The following is a 27,103-nucleotide window of genomic DNA, read 5'->3' on the forward strand; positions in this document are numbered from 1 at the left end:
TGGCTCAGACAGGCAAACTAAGCATGTCAGGAAACATGCACATTACAGCTTTTATGCCTAGACAGAGAAATATGTTCTACTTACCTCGGTGAAGTGCTTTCAAACAATGAAATGGCATTACCTAAATTCTTCATTTTTGCTCTATTTATGATATAAGTGACCAAACACATAAGCAAGTGAGGACACAACAGCAGAAACTGCTGTTTCTAGCAACTAGAACCCCCTAGAGAATTTCAGCTGGTCAGGGCAAACATGCAATGACCCATTTTAGAAAGGAGTGTTATTAAGATCTTAGGTAACTGTAATCAGCGATCCTGAACAGACACTAGTAATTAGTTTGTCACAGCTCTATCTTGAAACAAATAGGTCTTACTGTCTCAAACTTCTCCCAGTTTACCGATCTGTTTCCAGTATGATTATTCACTTATGATTTATTATATTCACAGACTAAAAGTCCTCCCTGAGAAAAAGGCAGGCTAATGGCTCCATTACTACAGGGGCTCTTCAAGTAATGCTAAGTCAAAAATGAAGACAGCTATACAGCTGAAGAATTCCCTCCCCCTTCCACCTCCCTGCTAACATGATTTTTCCCAGCTTGTCTTACTAAGAAAAGATGAAATATCAGTTCAGGATTACTTTGAAAAGAGAGAGATTGTTGTGTAATTAAATACCGTGGACTTGTCAACATCACTTCTGGCTCAACGCTTCCATGCAATTACCTACCCTCTTCTACTGTTGAATCCAGCTGGGTAACTTTGACAGCAAGGCGATCAATTCTGTCTTGAAGGGAATTTGCTCTGATGTAGAAGCTGTTAGCCTCATTAAACAATTCACCAAATATGTCTTCAGCATGTTTGCCTGTGTGTAAGAAAAGAGACAGGAAAATCCCTTTGCTAGAGACTTATAAAACATAAGACAAATGGCTTTAATATCCTGCAGTTATAATAAAACAGTATGTGTAGAATTATGACAGCACAGTTCTTTAGTTCAGCAAAGTTTGGGACAATAGATTTGAACAAAATCTCAAAATGCACCCCAATTGCTACCTGAAGTCTGTTCTCCTGGTTGGCCATCTGAAAGAATGAAGCAAACGTACAACCCCACACACAGGGGGGCTGCCAACATTCATACAACTGATAATTAAGACCTGCTTCCAGAAGGAAAAGGAAGAGCCTAAGTTATTGCTCTCTGTAAAAGCTGCTGAAGTAAATTCGGAGAACTAAGATCTAGTAATCCACAGTTAAGATTTATTTCATTATATGCGTGAGCACAAGCCAACATCAAAACGAAGGCAAAGAGAAACAACCAGAAGAGGCTCCTCATGCAAGAGTCCTCATGCACTTCCCTCGACATATGCTCACCCTATACATTGTTCCATCACTGAATTCCTTTGTGAGACTGAGGTAACATTGCCCACATTTACCCATGGCCTGTTTGGACTTGACACAGCACAAAAAAAGCCTACAGCCTTTTCAGCCTTCCCTTCATCTGTCCTATTTTTTTAATCACTCTGACAGTAAATAGTGAAGTCCAGATCAGCAGCCTTGAATCCTATCCTATTTGGAAGTGCTGCAGTGGGTAGGAGTGCCATATGTAAACACCAACCACTTCTTGGTCCAGAGGTCCTTGTGCTTGCCCATTCCTTCCCTACTCCTACCTCCTCCCAAAGAATGCACTCATCATGATGGTTAAAAAACCACTTCCTATTCTAAAATAAGTGAATATTTGCTCTTGTCAGTAAAAAACAAACAAACAAAAAAAACCCACAGCAACATGGTAAATTAATATTGGAACATGCTGTTCAGATTAACATGATCCTCTAACTTAAGAAGAAAACAATACTTCCTTAGCGTTTTCCATACTACCAGCTTTTTAATTACTTTTAACAATACAAACGAGCAGAAAAACTACCCTAAGTTACAAGTATACGTCTTGCAACTTAAGAGCTGGTTTTGGTACCGTAAGATTTCATTTAAAAACCATTAAGTGCATCTCAATGTATAGGCAACCTAAATAACTAAAAAACCACCACCAAAGGACTACATAGTCTGTCCTTTTAAGGCTTCCTCCACCCACAGAAATAGTTGAGTTGAAATGTAGTCACGAAGTTGCCTCACCAAATCCCTGCTCTCAAAAGGTTTTAACATCAACTAACAGAAGTGCCTCTCTCTAGCACTTCCACTGATAATCACCATACAGCTACATGTTCGATTGCTCACAAAAATAAATTTCCAAGCATTGTGAGATATGTCTGGAGGTCACGATTTCCAAAATAATTGAAACCATAATACCTCTAGTCAAGTTCTGCAGTGATTACATGGAATGTCATCTTGCCACATCACCTTATGAAATCTCTAGTGGAGACATGACACCATCTAAATTGATTACAATTGATTTTCACACACACTGCACAAAAAGGTGGGTACTAACACTTTGAACGTGCTGCCCCAAAGCTATCTTTTGTCCGCAATCAAAGCATGCAGTGCTGTAACAGAAGAAATCAAACAATGATGCTGGCTTATCTGAGGTCCAGAAACCCAGCTGTGTTATTACTTTGGCTACCTCCATTTCACAGATTCAAATCCTGAAAGTGCAGCATTCCTTTCCATTCCTTGCTCCACAGCACACGGACACTGAAGAACACATTCCAGTTAAGATTTACAGATTTAAAGGCCTATAATTTTTCTTACCATGAACGTACGTGAGCAATGACAAAAGGTGAGCCATGTCATCACCTGGCATTCATGTGTCAGTTCTAAAGGACACCAGAAGAGAGATGACACCAGCGCTGCCCCCAGGTGAGCTGGTGCTGCCCTAATGCTCTCCTTGGGTCCTAGAGAAGGACCAGAGTCCCACAGAGCTAGCTGGCACTTTGTAAGCTGGAATTCACCCAGGATGCGTCCACTTCATCATAACACGGAGCAGGAAACAGTGATTCCATCCACCCATTTGTAACCAGGTTAATTAACATTAGCAGAGCACTCTCCATTTTTCTATTTTTTTGTGTGTAAATAAGCAGAAGTAGCAGGCTGTTACTGACCAGGCCTTGATAATCACCCAACTCCTCACAGGACCTAGATCATCGTAACCAATGCCAAAATAACCAGCTTCATAACTTCATCCAGCTTAGCAGTGAAGAACAGTCACACAAAGCAGGACACGGTGTACTCGGGCCTGTGTGCAAAACAGCCAAATTCTGAGCCAACAGCCTGAAGAAAATACTAGGAAACAACTGGGTGGGCACTGCTCCTTCCATGGAAGAAAATGTTTTTCAGCTCCCCACAGATGACACGTCTCCCCTTTATATGTTGTACAATCAGACTTGCACGTGGCTCAAAGAAAGGAGCTCTGTACTGGCTATGGTTTTTGTCCATCTAGAAACAAGACTTCAGCCTCAGAGGTAGTATGCGAATCAGTGGAGAAGCCAAAGATAAAAAACAAGAGATATTTACAGACTCACGGAAAGGAAAGAAGCCAGGAAGTGATAATGTAACTTGGAAGAAGTATGTTAATGTACAGGCTGAAATCTAATTTTAAAATGCTCAATACAGGGTAATATTCACTCTTCAAAGGTAATCAGATGTAATTATTTCTTCCCCATATATCCACATAAGCTCAAGTTGGTAACAAAACCATGGTGCAACAGACCTTGTTGCAGAGTCCAGCTTTTTCATTGACTAGAGCCCTGCTGTCTCCAGGTCCATCTCCACTGCCAAAAGTTCGGGACTATTTGCATAGGCTGCTTCTTCAAAGCCTTCACTCTGTGCACTTACCAGGTAAAGCAAACATAATGCTTAAAAGTACAGGCTGCAAATGCTCCCAGTCCTCCCACACAGCAGATTCTCTCCCCCCAGAGGAGGTGACTCCCCTAGGCAAGCTTTTGCCTTACATAAAAGTGCAGAGTTTCATGCAGAACTCTGCTCACTCTGCCAGTGCTCCAAGCCAGCTGGCTGCTAACAAACCCAAATCTGAAGACATTAAGAAAAAAAAAAAAAGCTCCACTGAGAGCACATTCCCTTTGGATGGGAACTTATTCATGTCTCCTGAAAAGAGCAGAAGCAAGCCAAATTTGTACACAACAGCACAGATCTGCCAGCTTTTACAATCCACAGCAGACTCAGTACAACACTAAAACACAGCACGGCTGCGAGATGGACCTGTGCTCACTCTCTCCCTGTTCTTCAAGCTGTGGGAACACCCACAAGCTCTGATACCATCAGTGGCACATGCTACCTTAAGCTCAAGCACAATGTTTTTCTGCAATCATTTCCTTGCTCCCAGTTGGCTTGAAACAGGCAAAACAAGTGCGGTCCACTAAAAGACCTCTGCAAACATGACGGATTTTACTGTTAGACCACGGATAAGCCTGGTTGTAGACTTCACTCGTTAAAAAAAAAAACAATTCATCTGTTAAAACAAACAACGCATCATTATCTGCATAGATCTTTAACTTGACACGAATAAAGTACATTAGGGTTGTCTGAAGAGACTTCTGATAACCTGAAAAATCTGCTAAATGAAAACAGCATGGCATGAATTGTTCCCCAGCAGAAGTCATAAAAGGATCTGAAAACACAAATTAACATTAACTAATTAATATTAGCCCTAAGATCAAATCTGAAGAAGTGAAAGCTAGACATTTCTAGCAAGATTTAACAAGCCAGAGAAGTGGAAGGCACTACCCACACTCTGGCCATCATTGCATAGCACCAAAACAAGGTCAGATATCCTTGAATGTCATCAGGAGGCATCAGCCTTTCTTCTCAATCTTCTGAAACTGAAGGATGTTGATACTGAGAAACTGCCTAATAAAATGGTAAGTGAAACTCAGTGACAGTAAATGCAAATGCACTTTAACTATAAATAACTTAAGACTCTAAATTAGCAGCTACTGCTCAAAAAAGATCTGACAATTACTTAGAGACTTTTCTGAAAGCATCAGCTCGAAGTTTAGCAGGGAAAAAAAATTTATAAACTTCTAGGGAACTTATGAGAAAAGGTCACTGTGACACTCTTTGGAATATGATGGGGCTCCTCATTTTAAAAATAATATAACTTTGATATACAAGGCAGAAATAACCACCATCAGAACTACAAAAAAAGGTTTCTAATCCAAAAAAAAAAAGTGTTAACAGATCAGGACATTCCAACTTTTAAAAGATATCACTAGTAGGACGCGATAATGATTTATAAAATCACAGCTAATACAGAAGTATGTGGGAGGTAATCACTTTCCATTATTTTTTGTAGGTATCAAAAAGAAATGGAACAATTTCTATTGTGGGACATTTTGCCATAGGTCACCGTGCGTGAAAGTAGTACAATCCTATTTGAGCACATCTAAACAATTCCACAGATGACAGGTTTACAAATGCTTGTTACGTAGGATGATTCAGATAGACCTCCAGCTTAGAAAACTCCCTAATCATTGACTACTGGGAAGGGGAACATGATGTGTTTCTTGTACTCTTTCCTTAATCATAGGCTATTTGCTATCATCACAAATTGAACACCGGGCTAGTGGGACCCACAGTCTAACCACAGGGACTTTCTAATGCTCTTAAACCGTTTACATTTACAAAGTAAAAAACTGATGAAGTGATCATTTCTTTTCTAGGACCAGAATTATCGACACAAACAACAGCTGCTGACTGTTAAACACTCTGTGAACAAGTCTGTCTTCTCATTAAGAAGTATTATTCTTCTTGCACGCACTCCAGACATGCTTCTAGAATTGCTAGCTGTAGGGTCAACTGATGGGTGTACAGTGCAGGCTCTTCTCTGTGGAGATAATGCTAAGTGTAGTCTGCAGGTTTGTTATGGTGAATTCTATTCTTCTGATGCATGTTTTTTATTCTGTTCATATTAATCCTTCACACACAAAGAGAAGTCTTAAGAAATAACACTTTAAACTGAAAGTTCAGTCAAATGTCATTTAATGACAAGAAGCAGAAGACTTGGCTGCCTTCATCTCATACAACTGAAGGCCAAGAACAACTCAAGTGCTAGCTTTGTTTCCTGCATCAAATTCTTACACTTTAAAAACAGATCACTAGTTTACTATCCATAGTTGTTGGGTTTTTTTCCCTTAAAAAAAAATTAAAAAACCTAGAGAGGGTCTGCTTGTACAAAACTGAAAATTCATGAGAGCATAAAAGCAATGAAGTAGCATTTTATTATTGTAAGTAACAGTGTCCTGTATCGTAGTTCTGCTATTTAAAACAAGCTATCTTAGCACTTTCCATTTATTCAGTTTTTCCATCAGCAATCAAAAGCTTGCAGGAAGATACAGATACTTACTTAAGCTGCTTAGCTGGCGGATGATAGCAGCGAGGGTACTATTCGTTACACATTCCAGTTCACTAGTTATTCCCTCTGGCAGAGCTCCTCGGCAGAGATGCCTTGGTTCAATATTCCTTTTCACCAAAGGCATGGCTCAACCTGGAATTTACACACACAAAAAAAAGAGTGTATTTACAACAATGGAAATATGAGCTAGGAATTTACATAGCATGCATCCAGTGTTCTTCTACAAAACTTAATCTTTCTTTTAAAGCACTTACTTCAGTCTTAAGATATTGCTGTAAGATATTGTGCCATTCCTACAGAGACACGGGAGTCACGCACTCGAGCCAGAACATGATGAGAGGTGTGCAGGTACACACAGAGGATGCAGTCAACATAGATAACGTGCACAAAACCCAACGCCAGCATCCTGTTTATTGCATACAGAGACCTGTGTCACAGCGTACAAATGCTTCGTGGAATCACTGGACTTCAGAGCACATTTGCATTTATTAAAAAGTGGCAGTTCCCCCAGGACTCACGGGAATGGATGCTGTCTGGAGCGAGCCGGGTCACTGCCTTGGCACAGAGCACTTGCCCAGCAGGCCCCAGGCTGACCATCCACGCTTTACAGCCCTGTAACTGCGTCAGATGCTGACCAAACCTTGCTCCGACAGGTTTTCAATCAAAATGATAAACTCATCTGACAGATAAGGACGTTGCACCTACGCAGAAATACACCGGGTGAGATTAAGAAAGAAAATGCAATGTGATGAGAAAGGTAGCTCTCCATCGGTGTTGTTGAACAGCAGTCTCAGGTAAGAGCGGGTATTTACCAGATTTTGGACACAAGCCAGATGAGGGAAGACATTTTTCTGAGAAAATAAAGGCTTTTAGAACTGGCCTTCTTGGAAAACCAGAAAAAAAACTAGGATAGAGAAAATAGAATAGAAAAGCTCAGTTGGAAGTGATCTGCAAAGATCAAAGGCCAACTGCCTGACCTCTTCAGGGCTAACCAAAGGTAAAACATATTGCAGAGGGCATTGCCCAAATGTCTCTTCAACACTGACAACAAGAATGCCCAACTTCGACAGAATTCCTCCAAAAGGTAAAAGGTGAGCATGTTAAAAAAAAATAAAAATGTAGTGCCATTTTAAACAAAACCGCTTAAAACAATTAGGAGTCGACTTGATTAGCCTGCTCCAGTACTAACAACTCAATGCCCATGAAAATATGAATAACATCCCATTTAAAGACCATGAAGCACTAAAATATTCTGGAGTGACAAATTCACAGTACTGTCAAGGGCATAAGTTCATGTGGAAGAGACTTAACTAACATTTCTTTTTTATTACACTAAAGCAATTAAAACGGGTTTCCAATTTCTATAATTACAATCATATTAGTAAATTAAAAAGGACCTTTTTGCTTTTCAGATGTGGTACAGCAATTTTAGTAATGACTTTTTTCCCCCAAAGGTTTAAAATATTTTCTTCTCAAGGACACTTATAAAAAGCTGACAAATCTTAATTAGTAAAAAGCAAATTATTTGAACTATAGGATGACTTCATAACAGCCCAGAGAGAAATAGGCTCATGACTTCCAAGCAGCAGTCTTGAATCACATTTTATATTTAATATAAAATGGTTCATTTGAATATAGCATAATTTAAAGCCAATTGAGCCTGCTAATTTTTAAGTAATATAACAAAGACAACAGAGGAACAATTTTTATTCTATTAGACCATCTAAATGCTTGTTTCTGTTTTCTATTTTTGGATTCCTCTACACAGATATTTAGAAGTATTACTTAATGTCCAACAATCAGTTTGCTGAACTTGAGCAAAATAGGTATAAATTGAAAATTGGAAATTATTGGAAATAATTAAGGAGTATTACTGGAAATAATTAAGGAGTATCTTAGGAACGCAGCATTGCAACTATGGGGGAAATACAAGCCCTTTCTGAAATATTGATGGGTGACTTACCTTCACGAAGTGTTTTTTCCTTGGAAAAAGTTTTCACGTGCAACTCCTCACTAAAACACAGTACTGAAGAAGGCAGCCATGATACTGTAGGGTTGTGGGTTTGTTTTGTTTTTCAAGTTATTGGAAATTTGTATTGCTATATTTGCTATACATGCTCATTCTTTTTTTTTTTTTTTTTTTTTTTTTAAACTGGTCTTACTTATATTATATAAAAAAGACCCCAAAACAGCAGAATAAAACCTGGTTTCCTGTGGTTTTCTGTCTGGCCCCAAGCCAGCCCCCTCTCACCTTCTGCAGTTAGCAGGCTTCTTCCCACCACCCACGCCAGGTGCTGGGGCTAGCCAGAAGCTGGGTGCACGCTGCCCCTCTGAGGAGCACACTTTTAGCTTCAGTTCTGCAGAACCATCCCCAAACAACAACCACCTGCAGAGACGTTGGATGGACTTTCAGAGATCAGACATTTGCTTTAGATGTATAATCTACAGTGGATTCTGTCCTAGAATAAAGCTTGCCTGTAACTCGTGGTACAGGTAACTAAGTCTCTGTATCCAAAATAAACATCAGCAAGATTATTCTCTCCCAATTTAAGCATTAGGAGTCATTAGGCAGGCTAAGATGTAGTATTTTCCAAGGAAATCTCAGGGAATTAAAAGCAGCCTCCCTGGGTTTGTGGCATGCAGTGAATATGGTGATGGTAACGGTGGCTCACTGAGTTCCACGTTCTTCTCTATCCTTTTTCAGGCCACTCTTCAGCCTCAGCTTATCACTAGCAATGATACAGGGGAGGAAGAAAAAGAGGGGTGGGCATCACTTAACATCTCCCTACATCCACAGATGCTTTCTGTGTGCTGGCGTGTTGGATGCAGACCAGAGACATCTCTCTGGACCCAACTCTGACTGGAGCACAAACAGACGCTGCTCTCCAAACCCTACAGACATCAACAAGAGCACAGTTAACTCAATTTCCACACGCAATAACTGAGGAATCGGTGCTTTTCTTCCTGTGCTTTTCCTGCTCCTCCAAAGCATCGCCCCAGGTCACCTCAGACCGACTCCCTGCGGCCAGCAGCTGTTAAACTGCGTGCAAGGAGCTTGACGCTGCCTTGGCGAGGCAGATTTAAAAAATCGAGTCGGAAGCAGATGTACAGTAACAAAGATGAAAGAAGACAAACACAATGTGCAATCTTTCTAAACAACAGCAGAGCCGCGCTATTATAAGAGGCAGGCCGGGTTTTTCAAGTATTTGAACTGGCAAAAACTCAAACCAACAGCTGCTCCTACAACCTGCCTTTGCCCTTCCACGTCCCCCACAGGCACTGCCATTTACACTAAAAACATCCCACCAACATCTGAAGTAGGCGACTGGGTTTCACGATTCTTACAATATTAAAGTTCTTTATATAATCACTAACTCTGTGAAATGAACACCAATTTATTATACAGTCCCTCTCCATGTGAATGTTCCCTTATTTCATTTTCCTCAAAGACATTGTTCGATTCCTTTTTTTAAAGCTCTTGAGAGGAGATTACTTCTTCTACTCTCCAGCAGAATACAACAAAGCTGAACCTATTTGCCACAAAAAAAGAGCTTCCCATATATTCATCCCAATTTTTCTCTGAATACATTCTATTATTGTCAGGAAGCATTAGAGCTTTTCACTGATGAATCTCACAGCCCTCTATAAAAAAGGAGGAACTACCACAATTCACTTTCTGTGGCAAAGAAAGAGATGGCTGATTATGCAGCTCATTGGAAGCGATGGAGTGGATGGGATCCCATTCAAAATTAAACACCTACGTTTGTATTACACACACAGCAGCTCCGTGCCTGTGTCTCTCATGAGAATTCAGAAGCCCAGAGCTACATTACTGCATCTACTGATGGGTAGCTACAAGCACAATAAGGAGAGCCCGCATTCCTCATGCATAAGCTCTGCTATGCAGCCACCTGAATTTAGGTGGCTGAATGGAAAACTGAATGAATTCCACCTCTCAAGACAGAAATGTCAGAGGTTTCCCTGCCTCTAAATCACACTGCCTCCTACTTAAATCCCATTGCCTCTATGCGTAGGGTGCTGTAACTTTTCAGATGTCTGCAGGCAGCTACATGTTGCAATACCCGCTGTCCTGACACCCAACCGAGAACCCTACATTTCCATCCCAACCGAGAACCCTACATTTCCATCTGTGCATTGCACCCAATTCGGTAGTACTGTCTGTTTTCCTAGTCGTGTTTATAACTCTTGATGCTTTGCATATGTTAAATGAGAGAAGGGGGGAAAGCAGGAAGATGAATGAACCCAGAGCAGTTTTTGCTCTCCTTCTCCATGCTAACAGAGCTCTTACTGTAATAGTTGTTGCAGTAAACTATTTCTGAGGTTTTATAAACTTAGAGGGTGTTGTTTTGTTGATTTATTTTTTTTTTTTTTTTATAATTTGGCTGGGGTTTTGTCTGCACTGAGCTCTTCAGAGCATATCGTATGGTTCAGTGATATTATGAAGGAAAAAGATATTCAGTAACGACAAGAGAAAGGACAGAGAAGGAGAGAGTTTGGTTTTGTTTACTTACAACCTATTTTATGGGCCTCTGTTTCTCTAGGCAACCCTCTGCATACCCAAAAATCCTATGGAAAGCGTAACAAAATTGTTGAGTCAGTAGTTACCTGTGCTAACACCATGGGCCAGCAACACAAAGTTTACTCAGTCATTAAAAGGTGAACACACTAATTCAGAAGTTTCCTCTAATTAAAGCATTGGGAGTGGAAAAAAAAATGTAAATAGATCTCCACAGCACTGAACATTTCAGTTTGCAATTACCTGGATTTTACACTAACATTAACTCTAAACAAACATACACAAGATGACATTCATTAATGTAGAGGAAAAGTTGTGAGAATGGGTTAACCTGAAATTGAATAGTTATTTTTTCCATTAAATTAAGGATTATAACATAAAAGTTGTTTTAAACTATTAAAAACATCTTTGAAGGCAAGTTAGAAATCTGCCTTATATTCTCTCAAGTTTGACAGATGATTTTTTCTTTTCTTAGTTTTCTAAAACCCCAACTTTGCATTATCTGTTGGTTGCAGTGCAAGAAGATATTAATCTCCCAAGATGTAATAGCATCAAAGATCTCAAACAACTTCCACTTAAGTACTTGGTTTGCTCAGCCCCAAGCAGAGCAGGTTGACAAAAGGTCTCATGGCGGCCTGCAGCTCCCTCACGAGGGGAGCGGAGGGGCAGGCGCTGAGCTCTGCTCTCTGGGGACAGCGACAGGACCCGAGGGAACGGCATGGAGCTGGGACAGGGGAGGGTCAGGCTGGGGGTTAGGGAAAGAGTCTGCACCCAGAGGGTGCTCGGGCTCTGGGACAGGCTCCCTAGGGAGGTGGTCATGGCACCGAGCCTGCCAGAGGTCAAAGAATGTTTGGACAACGCTCTCAGAAACATGGTTTGACTTTTGGGTGGTCCTCCGTGAAGACAGGAGTTGGACTCAATGATCTTTGTGGGCCCCTTCCAGCTCAGGATATTCCATGATTTCGTGATTGTGTCTACAGTCCACGAAGCACGCCACAAGGAACAAGACCGAGGGATGTTACTGCTTTACATTCTTTCTTCCCAACAGAAATAAATCATTTTGGAGGCACAATCCTAACACTAACTTTTCTCCAAATCATTTTTCCCCAGCAGTTTCCAAGGAGATAAAAATTGTGACAATACGAAGTACAGACAAATTATGGTGATGTTTCATCTTTTGCTCCAAAATAAAGGATCACATTCATCTCATACAATTAAGTGGCTTTGCAGTTGTAAGAGGAAGAAATAAAAGATACTTCATGCTCTGCTAATGAAGCAAGCATACAGACAATCAGCAGTGTGACTGAGGTTACTGCTTTTATCTTCATTTCTGGAGAACAGCACTATTTTTCTTTTTAGGTCTAACTACAGCATTATCCGTGGAATATCATTTTTTCCTGTACTAAAGTTTTCTCATCATCCAAATCAATGGATTTTACAATATTCCCCAGACAATTTTATCCTTCCCCCAACCCCTATGTTTTATCTTTCCTCCAAAAGCCACCTGAGATATTTGTTTGGTAGTCAACTTCTGATTCACCTTCTCACTTAAAGTAGTTTATTGTACTACATTATTACTAATTTCAGGCTTTAAACATTTCATTTTTGAGTAGCCTTCTTGAAACAAATGTCAGATTCACATTCTTTAAAATATTTTCCATAAAAAGAAACATGAAACAATGGAAGAAACAACAACGTCCCACTGAAATTCTTATATTTTTAAATAAGATTTCTCATCCATTAACATAATTCAGTCCTCCTTGTTACCTTCCTTTTTACTGAGATATCTCTTTAGGAAAAGATTTGCACCCCTGAAATTCAGTAAAGGTTCACAGATCGCACAATACAAGTGCTCGCTGTACTGAATTCAATCACTCTGCGTGTACAAGTTGCATCTACTCCTTTCTACTCATCCTGTATAAGGAAACAGATGATCCAGGACACCTTCACACATGACCAGAGTCCCTCATTTCTAAGATCGTAAGCTGTCCCTTCTCTAACCAAAATCTGTTTCATTAAGCCAAAACACTGATCAAGCTTTCTCTCAAATTAAGGAAGGCTACAGGATACTAGAGAAATCAAAGTAAACTGGGAGGCATCCACCACTGGTTGCTGGAAAATAGTTAAAAATAGAACAGGATACTAAAAGCATGGAATAAAGCACTGGAAAAACATACAAAAGTTTTACTGAATGGTAACGATGGGTAAAATTAAATCTGTTTTAACTGGTCACTGTGTTTAAGGGTAAAAGGTGGCCAGCTGCAACACTGTAGCACAGTAAACAATGGGGAAAAAAAAAAGGTTGAATTGTGCCTGCATGAGTGCAAATCCAGACTGACCACCATGAAGTGTATTTCATTGTTCAGTCTAAACAAAAATTTCTCATCTTCTTTCCATATCCGGGTGGATAATTAACAACAACTCACATTGTTGCTCTCCCCTGAATACACGGTGACCAGTGTAAAGCACCAACAAAAGATGCTGACACGTCGGTGGTGCGCTTAGTGTGATGGCTGCTCATCCTGCACAGTCCTCTCCAGATGGCGTGGGGTGAGAGGGATGGTGGGCTGGGGAAGAAGGAATATCCCATACTGTTCTGCACATCTGTTCAGCTTCCTTTATACATGAAAAAAAGAAAACCTTACTGCCTCCATCAGTTTTACTCTTCCAACTTAATACTACTACGCTAACACCAACTACAGTGTAAATGTTACAAGTGGGCAGAAGAAAAAATGGCTTTTCAAGTCACACAAGAGCATTTGCTTGGGTTTTGCTATCTTAAAAATGGACTTGTTTCAATAAAGCAAGTACTTAGGCTGCACTGAAAACATTTTTCTTTCATATGACCTTTCTTGAAATCTGTATCATACTCCAAGAATTTATCATCCCTTCTCCTATTCAAACAAACAGAACTGAACTGAGTCACCATTTGTTTTTCTTTATTTCTGTTTGACTTTACTGAAAATATACACAGCGTGCATTTGTTGAAGCTTGTTTAAATTTTATTCAATAGTTTTGTACAGCAACTCAAAAATATTTTCCTTGTGCATTTTAGAAATAGTGGCAGCTCTTCATTTTTTAAGCAGAGGTGAAAGAATTAAACACAAAGATACTTCATTGCATGCACTGGAGTGTACCTCTCAAACAAGCCTTTAAACATACCATCTCTTGAAAAGAAGCACTCAGCCAGAACAAGGAGAAGGAACTCAGCACTGAGTTAAGAAAGCAAAAACGCTTTGTCCTAGGGCACAACAAAGACTTGGTTTGAAAATCTCCTCCCTCCCCCCCAGCTTCTGTATCATCTCAGCATATGCAGACCATACGTCGGGTAGATTTATTCAGCTCTTGCTACTTTGAAAACCCAATGATTACACATATGAAAATGTGCAAGTACTGAAAGAGCACTGATTGGAAAAACGGCATCTTGTAAAATCTAATTTTCTTTTCACCTTTATGACATGCAGCGAGGACAGAGAGCTGTATGAGGTCAGAAGTAGCACAATCACAAAGCAGTGGAGAGCTAGTTATACAGCCAAGCTAATTAGGTCAGGAACCGACATCCAATACCAGGTCAAAATTCTTTCCAGATGTCATCTCTACGGATCTCATCAAGTTTGAGTACGGAGTTAATTGTGTAGATAAAGTCACAGAGTTCACCCTCACTACGGGGAAACTCGGCAGCCCAGGTATCTGGAAAAGTATCCACGTGTCATATCACCCAGCAGCAGCACTCCCGTGACATAGCTAAGATAAATCTAGCCTTAAAGGAAATCATGGCTCAAACACTTTGTGATACACTTAAAACACTACTGATTCCTACCTACACAGTACCTGTTAATTTTTCTAGCATATACTGCTACTCTTTTCTCTTCTACTGACTGCTTCTTTTACTCTGCTCTTTACAGGGCAGTAAAATCTAACACCAACAAGAAGAAAATCATTATTTCACAAATAATGCTATTCAGCTAACAGTCAAGCATACCAGGACATTTCCTTCCCACCTAGAGAAGGTTTGTCTTGTTCACCACCTGCTCATTTCAGGATCTGACAGGACTTCAGCCCAAAAGCATCATTAAAAACACAGATTCCCTCTTCATCCATCTGATGATTAAAAAAAAGGGCAGAGCGGCTTACCACTTTCCAATTTACTATAAACTACCAGGAGTTTATAGTAATTGCAATTCTGTAACTAACTGCAATTCTTTCAATAAGGTCTCCCGAATAATGATCATTTATATCTTAGGCAACCAATTATATCTTGAATCTTTTGTATCTTAGGCAACCAAACCAGAGTTCAGGCAAGCATTTCAATACATAGTCTTCTAACAGTTTACTTTGAATTATGGAAAGTCACCTTTTTTGTGTATTACAAAAATTTAATAGTTCGGTAATATGAGGACATCAGCATCATTACTGTAAGGTATTGCAGGCTACTTTAGGCAGCTGGATGCTGGAACAACTTCTCTAAGAGAATACTAACAAACTGCACTGCTAAACATGCCTTTTCTTCACAATTAAACTACAATAATGCAGAAATCGCTCCTGGAGCCTGTTTAGAACACACTTGTACCAACCTTCCTCCTTCACAACCACTAACTGTTATCAGAAGCTAATTCCTTGATTAAAGAAAATGTAAATTGCAGATAGGCCTTGCTGACTTACCCTGATCCCATTTAACAGAGCCTTACTGGATTTAAAGTGCTTGAAATACCTGTCTGGGTCACAGCCCATGTGACAAAGGCATAACATTAAGACCTTCAGGATCCAGCCCGCAGTGAGAACACGGAGTCCAAATCCTCAAATCACCTTAAGCTAAACCAGAAGTGAATTCAGTAATTTGCTTCTCAGGACTCCAATTAACCCTAAATTGCAGGGGAAAGTACAAAAGCGATGAAGGATCCACTCCATGTCCAATAACACCCATTTCACAGCAACACAGTGTTCCCTATTTCCTTTATAATACAGTATTTATTTACCATCGGAATCCTTTCAGGACTGCATTTTTTCAGAAAAGTATGTAGTTCTCAAACTTTTCCCTCTGCAGTTATTCTAAAATATCATGGGGAAGTGCTAAGTTCTCGTAGCTATTTCTCAAAAGAGACCAAAAATCTAACATGCATGTATACACACACATTTAGTTGTTGTATATATATAATGTGCATGTATATATTTGATATATATCTGTGTACATCTATACATATGTTTATTATACACATGCCACTGCTGGGATGATGGAAGAGTGCAATAACATAGGTCAAACTGGAAAAGAAAACCCATTTTGTACCCTGACAATTCAGCATTAATCTTCGCCTCAGCTCCTAGTGTGCCTCCCGTTGTCCCAGATCTCACCAGGCAGGACAGACTTTCCCACTGGGAAGCATCTCTAACAGTGTTCAGGCCACCACTGTACATCACAATGCCTAAAAATCCTCGAAGTCAAGCAACCGCAGGGCGCACCTGAACAACCAAGGCCTTTGAGACAGCAGCATGAACTTCCTGGCATGTCCGCAGCATAAGACAACTCATGAAGATTTACATTAACATAACATAAACCAGCAAGCCTAAAATTCCTCAAGGCAGAGCTTCCCACCCACTCCCATCAAGGGATTCCAGCACTGAACTCTGGATTTCCCTAATTCTCCCGATTAGGACACTACTACCAATATTCCTCTTTCCCTAGGTAAGTGCCCCTTCCAAATCTCTGATAAGTCTATGTGGGGAAAAAAAAAGTTTATTTTGGGTTCATTTTAAGGGAGAAAAATGGGAAAATATTATGTGATTACATCTTGTTATTAACAGTTGAGTCTAAGTGAAGCAACGTAAAAACTCCCAACTATTTCCATCCCGAGCCAAGCACACCATCTGTTCCCACACAGCACGCCAGTCACCAGAAGATGGACTGCAGCACATCACAAAGCCTTGGGTGATGGAGGTCTGGTGCGTAAGTCAAGAAAGATGCCACGAGTGTCAGAAGTACATCAAAAGACAGTGGGGAAAACAAGCACACAACCCATGAAACACGAAGCAGTCTTAACTAAGCTCCAGCATTAATGCAGCCATGTGTTCTGCAGCTCTGCATGGTTATTTTGCCTCTGTGCCTACGGAGGGCTGAGCTCTGAGTAGAGGTTTGCCCGGAGAAGGGGTACCTTTCACATCTCTCCTACATGTTATCTGCCACAGTTTGGTAACTCGAGCACTCATGATGCAATTCCTCTCTGAGGTAACCTTCTTCTGTGCTTTCCACATGGTTACCATCTTCGAGCTAACCACAAAAACCATTCATCTTTGAAACAAGAAAATAGCAACTCGTAATTTTCCAGTTCATAAATTAAAATAATAATGCATACAGATGGCACAGCACACAGTTATTAGAACCACACAAAATCCGTATACATCAATAACTGAATTATAATCAAATAACACGCGGGGTCCAGCAGAGATCAGAAGGGATCATACCCCTTTCCTGCCTCATCACTACTGAAGACATTTTCCAAAAACTGAGTTACCTGGACAGATACCAATTCACATCTTCCACCAGGAACAGTATACTAAGAGAAAAATCTGCAGTGTAGCACAAAAAAAACTGAATTATGTGATACATTGATTTAACTAGTACATGAAGCATGTTAATATACAAAGATCAAAAGCAGCTGCATCTCCCCAGATATAAAACATTACTTCCCCTTGGTGTCTCTGCTTCTTTTGTCACACATTCTCCCTTTTACTAGCATCCAAAATATGTACGTCAACATTCTGCTCTGCTTTAGCTTCCTAATAATTCAATCTATAATCTTTGTCTCTTTTTTGTTGTTGTTTGGTTGTGTGTGTGTTTGTTTTTTTTTTCTAATAATGCCTAAAATGTACATTAGGCATTAGAAAAAGTAACGTTTTGATACAGCAATACTGGCTTACAAAATCTGATTTGCAGCACTGAAGAGATTTCCTCACTACGCATACAGTAACTCCCATTGTGAGACAAATAAGCTACTATAAAACCATCATGAGTCTCAGACCAAATACAGCAGTTGGCCTTCTGTAAGAATCCCTTTTCAAGGCTCGGAAGGCTGAAAAGCTGTGTTCCGTGAAATCTGGCAGTGGATCAACACATCTCCATGGTGCTGGCAGGGTAGAAGTGCCCCAGAAACCAGCTTCAAGGAATAAAAAAGTCTTGGCATATATAACCTATCACTTAGAAGAAGCTTAAGTGACTTTTTCCAGTTAGTTACTGGGGATAGAGATGACCAATAACACCAACGCATTTTTTGAAGTCATCTTTGTTTGTTTCAAATGGGTGCATTCAAATATATTTTGTGGAACTTATTTTTAAATACGTGGGTATTGTTGATATAATTATCACACCCACTTCCTCCCACCCCTCACACACTCCTACTCCTCACAGTTTTGAAGATGCAAACTTCGGATTTTATGAGTCTACGAAATTTCAGTGCCTAACACCAAGCATGTGGAAGCATCGTACTGACTGACAGCTCTCTAACTGTTCCCAACTAGCTCTCAAAGTATCACAGCCCATTAGATTCTCGTCTCCTAGAGAGAACCTTACAGTTTGATACTCACCAAAAATAGCTGATACACTCCACAGCTGCATCAACAAATACCAGACTATGGTGCTAAAATTATTAAAATTTGAGAAGTGTGATTAAGAAGTTCATACTTACTAAAAGAACTTTCATTTTGCCTAAAAGCTCACAGTCCGTGGTTGTTTCCAACCCCCCACTTCTGAGCTCAGATAATACTGGGTGTGCATCTCTCCATATTCACTTTTTGATCCCGTCCTGGATTTGTGGCAGTTAGCAAGCTCCTTCAGGAGTACACCTCTCCCAGGGATGTGTATCTGACCTTGGTAACAATGCAATGACTGCTTTTCCTCACCTCCTTCTTTCTCTGGAACAGCATACAGGTTGGGTCTCTGCTCCCTTCTTCTCTCCCAAGTGACTGCAGAGGGGGAAATGCTGTCCCAATGTTCTCACTAGAGTCATAATTAAAGCTTCTTTCTGAAATGTAAATTCAACTTGCAGTGTTACACACTTGGAGTCCCCAGATCTCCAACATGATCCAAACTAAGGCGATAGTAATGCACCCTAAAAGTCTATTCACTACATAAAGGTCAAAAAAGAACTTTCATTTGTTTTTGCTTTTCTGGGGACAAGGTAAATAGGAAGGGAAAATACTGGTTGAAATGATAAAATCCCATCATCTGAAGGCTGAAAACCTGCCACACAGTAGCTTTGAAATATATCTCCCTCCAATTTTTGTGAATAAAGGTTCCATGGGAAAGAAAGGAATAAAGGCATTCCATGCTAAGCAAAATTCATGGCTTTATCTACCTTCTCTTTGCCTACAACTTATTTGGCCACCAAACGTTGGGGGAAGAACCTCACCTCACTCATCTTGCTGGCAGCAAGCTACACACCAAAGCCGTGGAAATAAGGCCAACTAAAACACAGCAAAGAAAAAGAAATGGACTGCCTAAAAAACAGCTTCAGAAAGCCTGTTACAGTAAGGTTACGTGGTACCCGTGTTACTACACGATCTGTACACCTAGACATTAAATTTTCTCTCCAAATTTGACACAGACAGACAGCATCTCAGCTACACAGCTGGGAAACAAAGCTATTTGCTGATGCTCAGAAGCACACAAAGCCTGTGTAAGGATTGGAAATTGGACCTAGATCACACTGATCCTTAGCATTGCAGCTTTAACCACAAGATGAGTTGTGTTTCCTTCTCAAAAGCAAAATCCAGCTATTGCCTTAGGACCCACTCCACTTACAGCTGTGCTTTTTAAGACAGCTGTAAGCCAACCACTCCTTGCTTTAATTAAACGGATTCCTCTTCCCGTTCCATTTCAACATTTCTCCCACTGAAGCTGCTGCTCCTGGCTGAGCTGCTTTCAGGGCTGGAATCAGTCACATGTGAGCAGAAACATAATCCGGGGGAAAGAAGTCAAAGCAGTTTATGGAGTTACTGTCCTTATGGCTGAGACACGTAAGTGACAGTGAGAGCACTCAATCTGCTTCAGAACGAAGGGGAAAACAACAGTGAATCAAGTTAACCTCATTTCATACTGAAACAGAAGGGAGACCTTCAAAAGAAGGTTACATTTAGCTGCACAGGTGAATAGAAAGCTAAATGAATACAATTACTTACAATATTGTAACTAGACCTGCCAGATGTATTGGTCTGAGAGATTAATAACTGCTTTCCACAAGAAAGTAACTCTTCACATTGTCATACAAAGAGGATTCAAGTCTCGTCCACCTTACTGGTAGGAAAACAGAACTATAATAAAGAGCTCAGAGTTGTTGCAATTTTCTGTCACCCTCTGCTGTCACACTTACCAAAACCACCTAGGAGTCCCAGTAAACTCTGAAGCCAATAAAATCTTATCAGACATATGAAAATAGGCATTTTGTATACACTTATTCTTCAGAGTCACAGAGACATCTGTCATGTTGTAAGGACTGTATTTGGACGTGACATTTCTCCTGCATGCATTACAAATGCTATGTCTTTTGTTAGCCAAATGAAAAATTCATACCTGCATCATTTCCATCTTTTTCATAGAAAGGTGCTTTTGGTAAATGTTAATGTGGTATATATTGATTTCAACTGTTCATTTGCAAGGAAAAAAAAAAGCATGTATCTATAAAAATTTTAAAACAAATTATTTAAAAGATTCATTTTGTGGTTTTTTTTTTCCCCCTAATAAACAGACAGTACCCTGAAAGAGAAGGGTGGGTAGAAACTCAGCAGAAACTGCTGCCTTCTTTTCAGGAACAGCACGTCTCCAGTCAGATGAAAGGCAGCATTACATCTTGAGAAAAGCAGTTGCTCGTCACTCCTGCTCAAGTCTGATGGCCCTTTTTTTTTTTTTTAAAAAAAAAAAAAACTTTCAAATGTGTGGGGTTGAATTAACAATAAACCGTTCAAAAAAAATTAATAAATAAAAAATAAAAGGAACCCACTCACTATATGTTTTGAAATACCAGTCTAGAAAACCTCAATTCTTCCAAGTCACAGCAAACACAACATTTCTTAACATAACTTGTGTCCCATTATTTAGTCATCAAATATCTTCAAATAGTATATACATGTTAAACTGATCATTCTTATTTCATACTTTGAGAGAACTTCCATCTATCGAAATTCAGCAAACACCTGACGAAAAGCCAATCACTTCCACGCTACTGGCTAATAAGGCGCCTTGCCCACATTTCAGAGCACTAGCCCAACTTTTTCCTCCTCAACAGGAACCCTACCGACAGGCCTCTCTTCTCCTTCACTTCCAGGACCGCTGCCTTTTGTATACTCTCCACTCCAGCTTCCAACACAGCAAGGAAGGCTGCTGTGCCCTTCATGCACCCCACAGCCCCTGGGTTCTACCCAGCAGAGTTTACTAGCTGGGCCTCTGCTCTGTGCTCCTTGCTTTTGGCAGTGCCACATCTCACAGCTCCTTCAGCAGTTGTCATCTGGTCCAACAGGAGCTGGAGCCACTGGGATCTAACAGGAGAGGTATGAACTAATGCTTCCTACGAGCAATGTTAAATTATTTGTCTAAAGTATAAACATTAACATGGATTTTTTTTAAACCATTCTAACACATAGCTGAGGCAGCTACATGAAAATGCTGTGTAGCTGCGATCAGATGAACACAGTTTAAGGGTAGTTCTGTAAAAGCCTAACAAGCTGCACAGTAAAGAAGTTTTCCAAGCTTGTTTTATTTACAAGAAAAGGCAGATGACTGCAACAAGCATGGATAAAACATGCTTTAATTGCATTCCTGAAGTTAAAGAGGAAATAGCAACCATCTAGATTCCCGACAATCACTGCAGGCTCTTGTGAAAAGTAGACTGAAATTACTCTTAAATGGCTGTTTCCAAGAAAGTTTTGATTACTTTTCCCCACTCCCACACCACAATGTTTAGTCCTAAAGCTGCCATGAGTTGCTTCAACATATTTTGCATATTGGACAAAACATTTTTAATATTCATCTATCATGAAAACGTTTTGAAGAGAAGATGTCTCCTACAACCAGATGCCCATTCTTAACACCAGTAAGTACATTTTGAACCCAAACACACTGAAGTGAAACAACAAAAAAATTAAATTCTGCAGTTGTAATGTCTATGACATTGTTTTACTTTAACAACCACACCCTGAAGTAACAGAAAGCAAGATGTAGAACTCTACAGCTTACTACAAGCTTGCCCTTTCAAATTTTCTCCCTTCCAATAGCTCATTACTCCATTTTACTCACTTAAAATACTTAATCATTTCCATTAAAATTGCAACACCAAAGTAAGTTTGATTGTTTTATGTTTGTCAGCTGATACAGATTTCAGGCTTGGGCACTACACTACAGATTGCCTCTATCCACCCATACGAAGAAAGTTTTATAAAAATGCATTCATTGTAGTGCCTAACTAGTTCTACCCTTCATATCTCAAAACATCCGAAAATTAGGTATGGCTTCATTACTCAATACTGCAAGCAGTGAAACAAAATAATTAAATCCTTTTAAACATACATTAAGATTTCATACTACATTAATTTTTCATTGAACAAATCATTAGCACTTGAATAGCAATCCAAGCCTTATGAAAAAAGATAGAGTTGAACATATAAATGTTGCTTTCTAAGCTTCATACAGTTTTCGTATCAGTTCAGGAATGTTTAACCTCCACACATATGATACATCCCAGCTTTCCTTTTCTCAGCTGACCTAGACAAAGGGTCTCCAGTGGATTCAAAGATAGTCAAAAGGCTCTCCTCCTGTGTGACCTTTGGTCACTACACAAATCTTGTCACAAGACTTGTGCTGATATTTTCCCTTTAGTGAAATGCATGCCTTTTAAAAACAAAAAAAAAATCCTTAAGATGATGCAACACAACAATCTTTTTTTGTACACCAGGTCAGAGATAATCATCATCAGTTCCCAACATCATCATGCATCATTGCTCACTTCCCCCAAAGTGAGCTCATCTGAAAACATCTTGTCCATATTTCAAACCTCTATGCAGACTCTTTTTTTCCCCCCTCCAGGGCTACATTTTTATCCAAACATATTATTTAAAAGAAGGATACGTGAACAGTTCTAGGAGCAAAAGTTAGACGCAAGGACGCCCCTCATCAGACAGCAGAGTCAGGTCCTCTTCCTTCCCTTCAAACAATGCATTCCCAACCTCACAGCCTCAAAAAGCTAAGAAGCACATCTCTATCCCAGTGCTGCTGTTGCTGTTATCCTGGTGAGTATGATATTCTCTTGGAAAACACAAATAGTTTAAATCCCACTGAGCCAGCGAGGCCCCACAATCCAAGAAGAGGGGACTTCTTGATGATAGCCCTAAGCAGCTGGCTGCTGAGCACGATGAGTACTCCTCCCGCCACCTCTCTGATGAGGCACCATGAGGCAGAGTCATGACTGCCAGCAGCCAGCCTAAGGCTGCTTGAGAATAACACCAAACCGAGCAGAACTTGTGCAACTGCATTACAGACCAGAGTTTTTGTGTACTGGAAGGTTAATACTAGCTAGGCACAAAAGCTTTGACACCCTTTTGATTCAGAAAGTGTCATTTAAGTAATTTAAGATCACATGGACCCTCCACACCCCCACCACAAAGTTACGTAATGCACCAATCAATACTCACATTGCTATTCAACTGCTCTTTAAATAGTCAATGCAATCTACAGAAACTACAAGCTGCATGTATGTTAAAAAAAAAAAAAAAATCGAGCCACTAGAGACTAATCTACACGCAGTTGAAGAAGCAATTTAGCTGCATCAGTTAAATTTAGAAACTGATTTAGTTAATCACTGCACAGACAACCAAGATTTAAACCTCATCTTCAAGCAGATCCCTAAACACTAGCTGTATAATTCAGAAGGGAAATTACAATGATGCCAATCACACAGAAAGTTCAAAGACGAGGTCTGTGACTGCATTTATTTGACCTACAGAAGTGGCGTTGAACTGCCCACATACAGTCATAAAGCAGAATGTGTTCAAACCACTATCTTGAGAAGTATGGGCTTACTCACTGCGCAGATGCCAGCTTTTGCAAATTATTCCTCGTGTACTACCATCAAATCCATTTTGACAGGCTGCAGTTTAAAAATATAAAGCTCCTCAACTCCAAGCATCAGTCAAGTCTAAAGCAAGTAAGTGAGCGCTGAATAGAACTCTAACCCAATTTTGACAACAGTTAAGCCCAACTACTGAGTCTCTTAAAATCAAAATCAGACAGAAAGCAGCAAAGCTCACAGACAACGCATGCACCTCTCAATTAAGATAGAATCTGTGATCAGACTTCTCTGATGTTTTAGGTCATTTCTACCCAAAAAGTGTTCCACCTCATTTTGGCTTTACCACAAGGATTTTGGGATACGTGGTCCTCTTTCAAACAGCTTTTTTTCCCCCTCCCTGCCCAACAGGACACCATCTGGGTAACATTGTCCTACCCCTCCCTCCATACACTGCTACATTATTAGTGACCTTCAGCTTTTTGCTGGCTGAGTAGCCCAAAACCCTCCTCCTACTTCCCAGAAGCCTATGTCTCCTCTACACAACCTGCCTCACATTTGTTCTCTCCTGTGCTGAAAAGCTTCATCCTTCTGGGAATATGCTAATTGTAGTCTTCCGAAGAAGATCTGGAGATAGCTTTGCTTAACAGTTTGTTTTAAATCAAGAACACAAGTTACTAAATAATTCTGTAATTTGCCAACCATGAAGAACACAGGTTATATGATTGAAAAGTCCAACAGCAGAGGCAGAAGTTTTTGCAAATAAATTTGGTTTAACCTTGACAAAAAATCTAATGTACTCTCACAATAAAAGCATTTCTAAAGACTGGAACAGTCTTATCCACATGGCAATACATACAAAATTTTAACATCTGGCTTCATAAAATTTAATTAAATACAAAACATTTGTATTTGCCATACTAACTATAAACACTTATTTCTTAGAATTACTTGTATGTGATGACACAGGAGTTCTTCAGCTGGTCTACTGAATTGACATTTGGGGCTGGTAAGCACCACAATCCTTTTTCCAAGCCCTACATTTTATATTTCCTTCCTGGCTACATGCTCTTTAAGGGACTCACTTTTGTAGTGTAGCGTTGTAGGATTACAATGGAAGCTTAAAAAAAAAAAAGTGTGCACTACTTACATAGGATGGCATGTTATGGAATCAGTACCTTTTTCAAACATTTAACAGTTGTATTTCATTTTGAATAATTTGACAACTTTTGGGGGTGTTTATATTACTTAAGTACACTAGAAAATCCAGAGAATCAATAAGAGAAATAAGAGACGAGGCACAATTGCAATCCAAGTGACAATAAGAATTACTTGATTTAAAATGAAAACATCTTACTATATATGCAAAATAGGCCAATTAAGACACTTCAAAAATTATGAATTAAAAGGGAAATCCCTGGAAGCTGAAAATAACTACATTTGTTTAGAAATCAGTCATTAATTTGACTACAGGCCTGTCATTTATTGACCAGGAGGAGTTGCCAAATGTATGTTCTATTAGAGCATTTGTGATGCATGAACAATCAGTGTTCAAAGAATTAGAATTTATGTTTACTATAATTAGCTTTTAGTATTCTTCTGTTCCTTTCTGTTTAAACTATTTCCTTCAAAGTGATGTTTAATTGCTAAAAAACATTTCTTTGTTGTTAAAAGGCTGATTATTTTCAAGTGTGTTCAGCATTGTCTTTAAATACCCTTCAGCTATATTAAACACCAGACTGTTGAACTCTGGATACATTTCATTTAAACTCCACATGAAAATCATGCTTAACCTGCACGAGATATTTTGTAATACTACACTGAGTATGAACTGCAAATCTCAAAATAATTCTTAAAGTTTTATGAATAAACATGACTTACATAGAAAAAAAAAAAATCCTAAAACTAGGTTCTTATTCCTGTAACAACCATCTCTAATCTCCCATGAATAAAAACAAGCAAAGGATGAAATACATCTGAAGTGAATTTTGTTACAATTTAAGGTTATAGTAGTAAAAAAAATCCTAAATAGTGAAAGTTAATGTGACAGTCATCTTTAATTCCATACACAGTAGAAGTCTGTAAAATCAGCTACTAGAGAGTCCGGGGGCCAGATCCTGGAGAGATCAGGTGCCTTAAAGACAGCTATTGGAGTGACCATGTGTAAGGACTAACTACAGGGAAGACCTGTGCTCACACAAATTGGTGCAGGACTGGAGGAAAGCAAAGCATTCTCTCCTACGAAGTAGTTAATACTATCTTTAACCTCCCCTTCCCTGCAGAAGGGCACTAAACCTGCCTTCCACGTTATCCCCCTGCTTAAAAGGTTTCTCTACCTCCCACTGCAGTAGTAGTCAGACCTGCAGTCCCTTAAAAGAAAAAAAATCAGCTTTACTTATGCTAAAAAAAATTGCCTAAACTTTGGTGCTAAACGTAGGACTTCTGCCAATCAGCATGCATCATCTTGCATCACACAATGAAGAAAGTGCTCCACAGCTGTTTCCATACTCTCTCACCAACACAAAAGGTATTCCCCATCTAGAAGTCTGTGGGATATGTACACCCCAGCCAAGATAGTTGGGGGATGAAGGGTTTTTCCACAGAAAGCTAGTTTAATATCAATAAATTTAAGTAATTTATTATGTGCTAACACTTTTCGAGGCAAGCAGTCAAACATAACTTCATCAGATTTGGGTTAAATCCCTATGATGACACATCAGCAAAGCACAGAATATATAGGGCAAAAGTAATTAGCAGATGCAAATTTTAAATCTGATATTTCATTAATATCCACAAACACAAATGTATTTCTGTTTTCTACACAATAAGATTAGCATTTAGATTATACCAGTCTCCTGGGCTAGCAGTGTTTGACGTTTGTTTCTCGGCCTAATACAGCATATTTTCGACATGAGAGAAATAAGCTTCCTTTCCAATCTTGATTCAAAACCTTCTGGACAGTTTCTAGACTTCCTCGTTGGTCTTCAGCTTAAGGACTTATCACAGTTCCAAAGCTTGTGTAACAGATTCGTACATGACAATGTTCAGTAAGAGCTCAGTTGAACGACTTACCATTTAAAAAAGGAAGCAGAAAATATCCTTTCTGTTTATACGTTGGAAAAGACAGCTGTTCCGTAACTTGGTAGCGCACTCAGGTGGCTTTATCTGCAAAAGAGAAAGACAAAATCAAAGTAATTTTAACTTTGTTTTTCAG

The 27,103-nt window shown here is 39.5% G+C and overlaps 1 protein-coding gene across 4 annotated transcripts in view; it reads right to left on the minus strand.

Moving 5' to 3' along the window:
* WASF3 (WASP family member 3) overlaps positions 1 to 27,103 on the minus strand; it is a 65,362-nt gene that overhangs the window by 18,152 nt on the left and 20,107 nt on the right. For 3 of the 4 annotated variants that reach the window (XM_027469517.3, XM_027469503.3, XM_072032658.1), the window contains exons 3-5: positions 26,962 to 27,054; positions 6,301 to 6,441; positions 724 to 858 (exon numbers count right to left, since the gene is read on the minus strand). In XM_027469517.3, the coding sequence (XP_027325318.2) occupies positions 724 to 858; positions 6,301 to 6,433 (268 nt within the window). In that variant the 5' untranslated portion in view covers positions 6,434 to 6,441; positions 26,962 to 27,054. Of the gene's footprint in view, positions 1 to 723; positions 859 to 6,300; positions 6,442 to 8,560; positions 8,584 to 26,961; positions 27,055 to 27,103 lie in introns of those variants that run through there. The other variant, XM_072032659.1, reaches the window with a different exon arrangement.

Source organism: Anas platyrhynchos, chromosome 1 (assembly GCF_047663525.1).
Source record: "Anas platyrhynchos isolate ZD024472 breed Pekin duck chromosome 1, IASCAAS_PekinDuck_T2T, whole genome shotgun sequence".
In the NCBI taxonomy this organism is placed as follows: domain Eukaryota; kingdom Metazoa; phylum Chordata; class Aves; order Anseriformes; family Anatidae; genus Anas; species Anas platyrhynchos.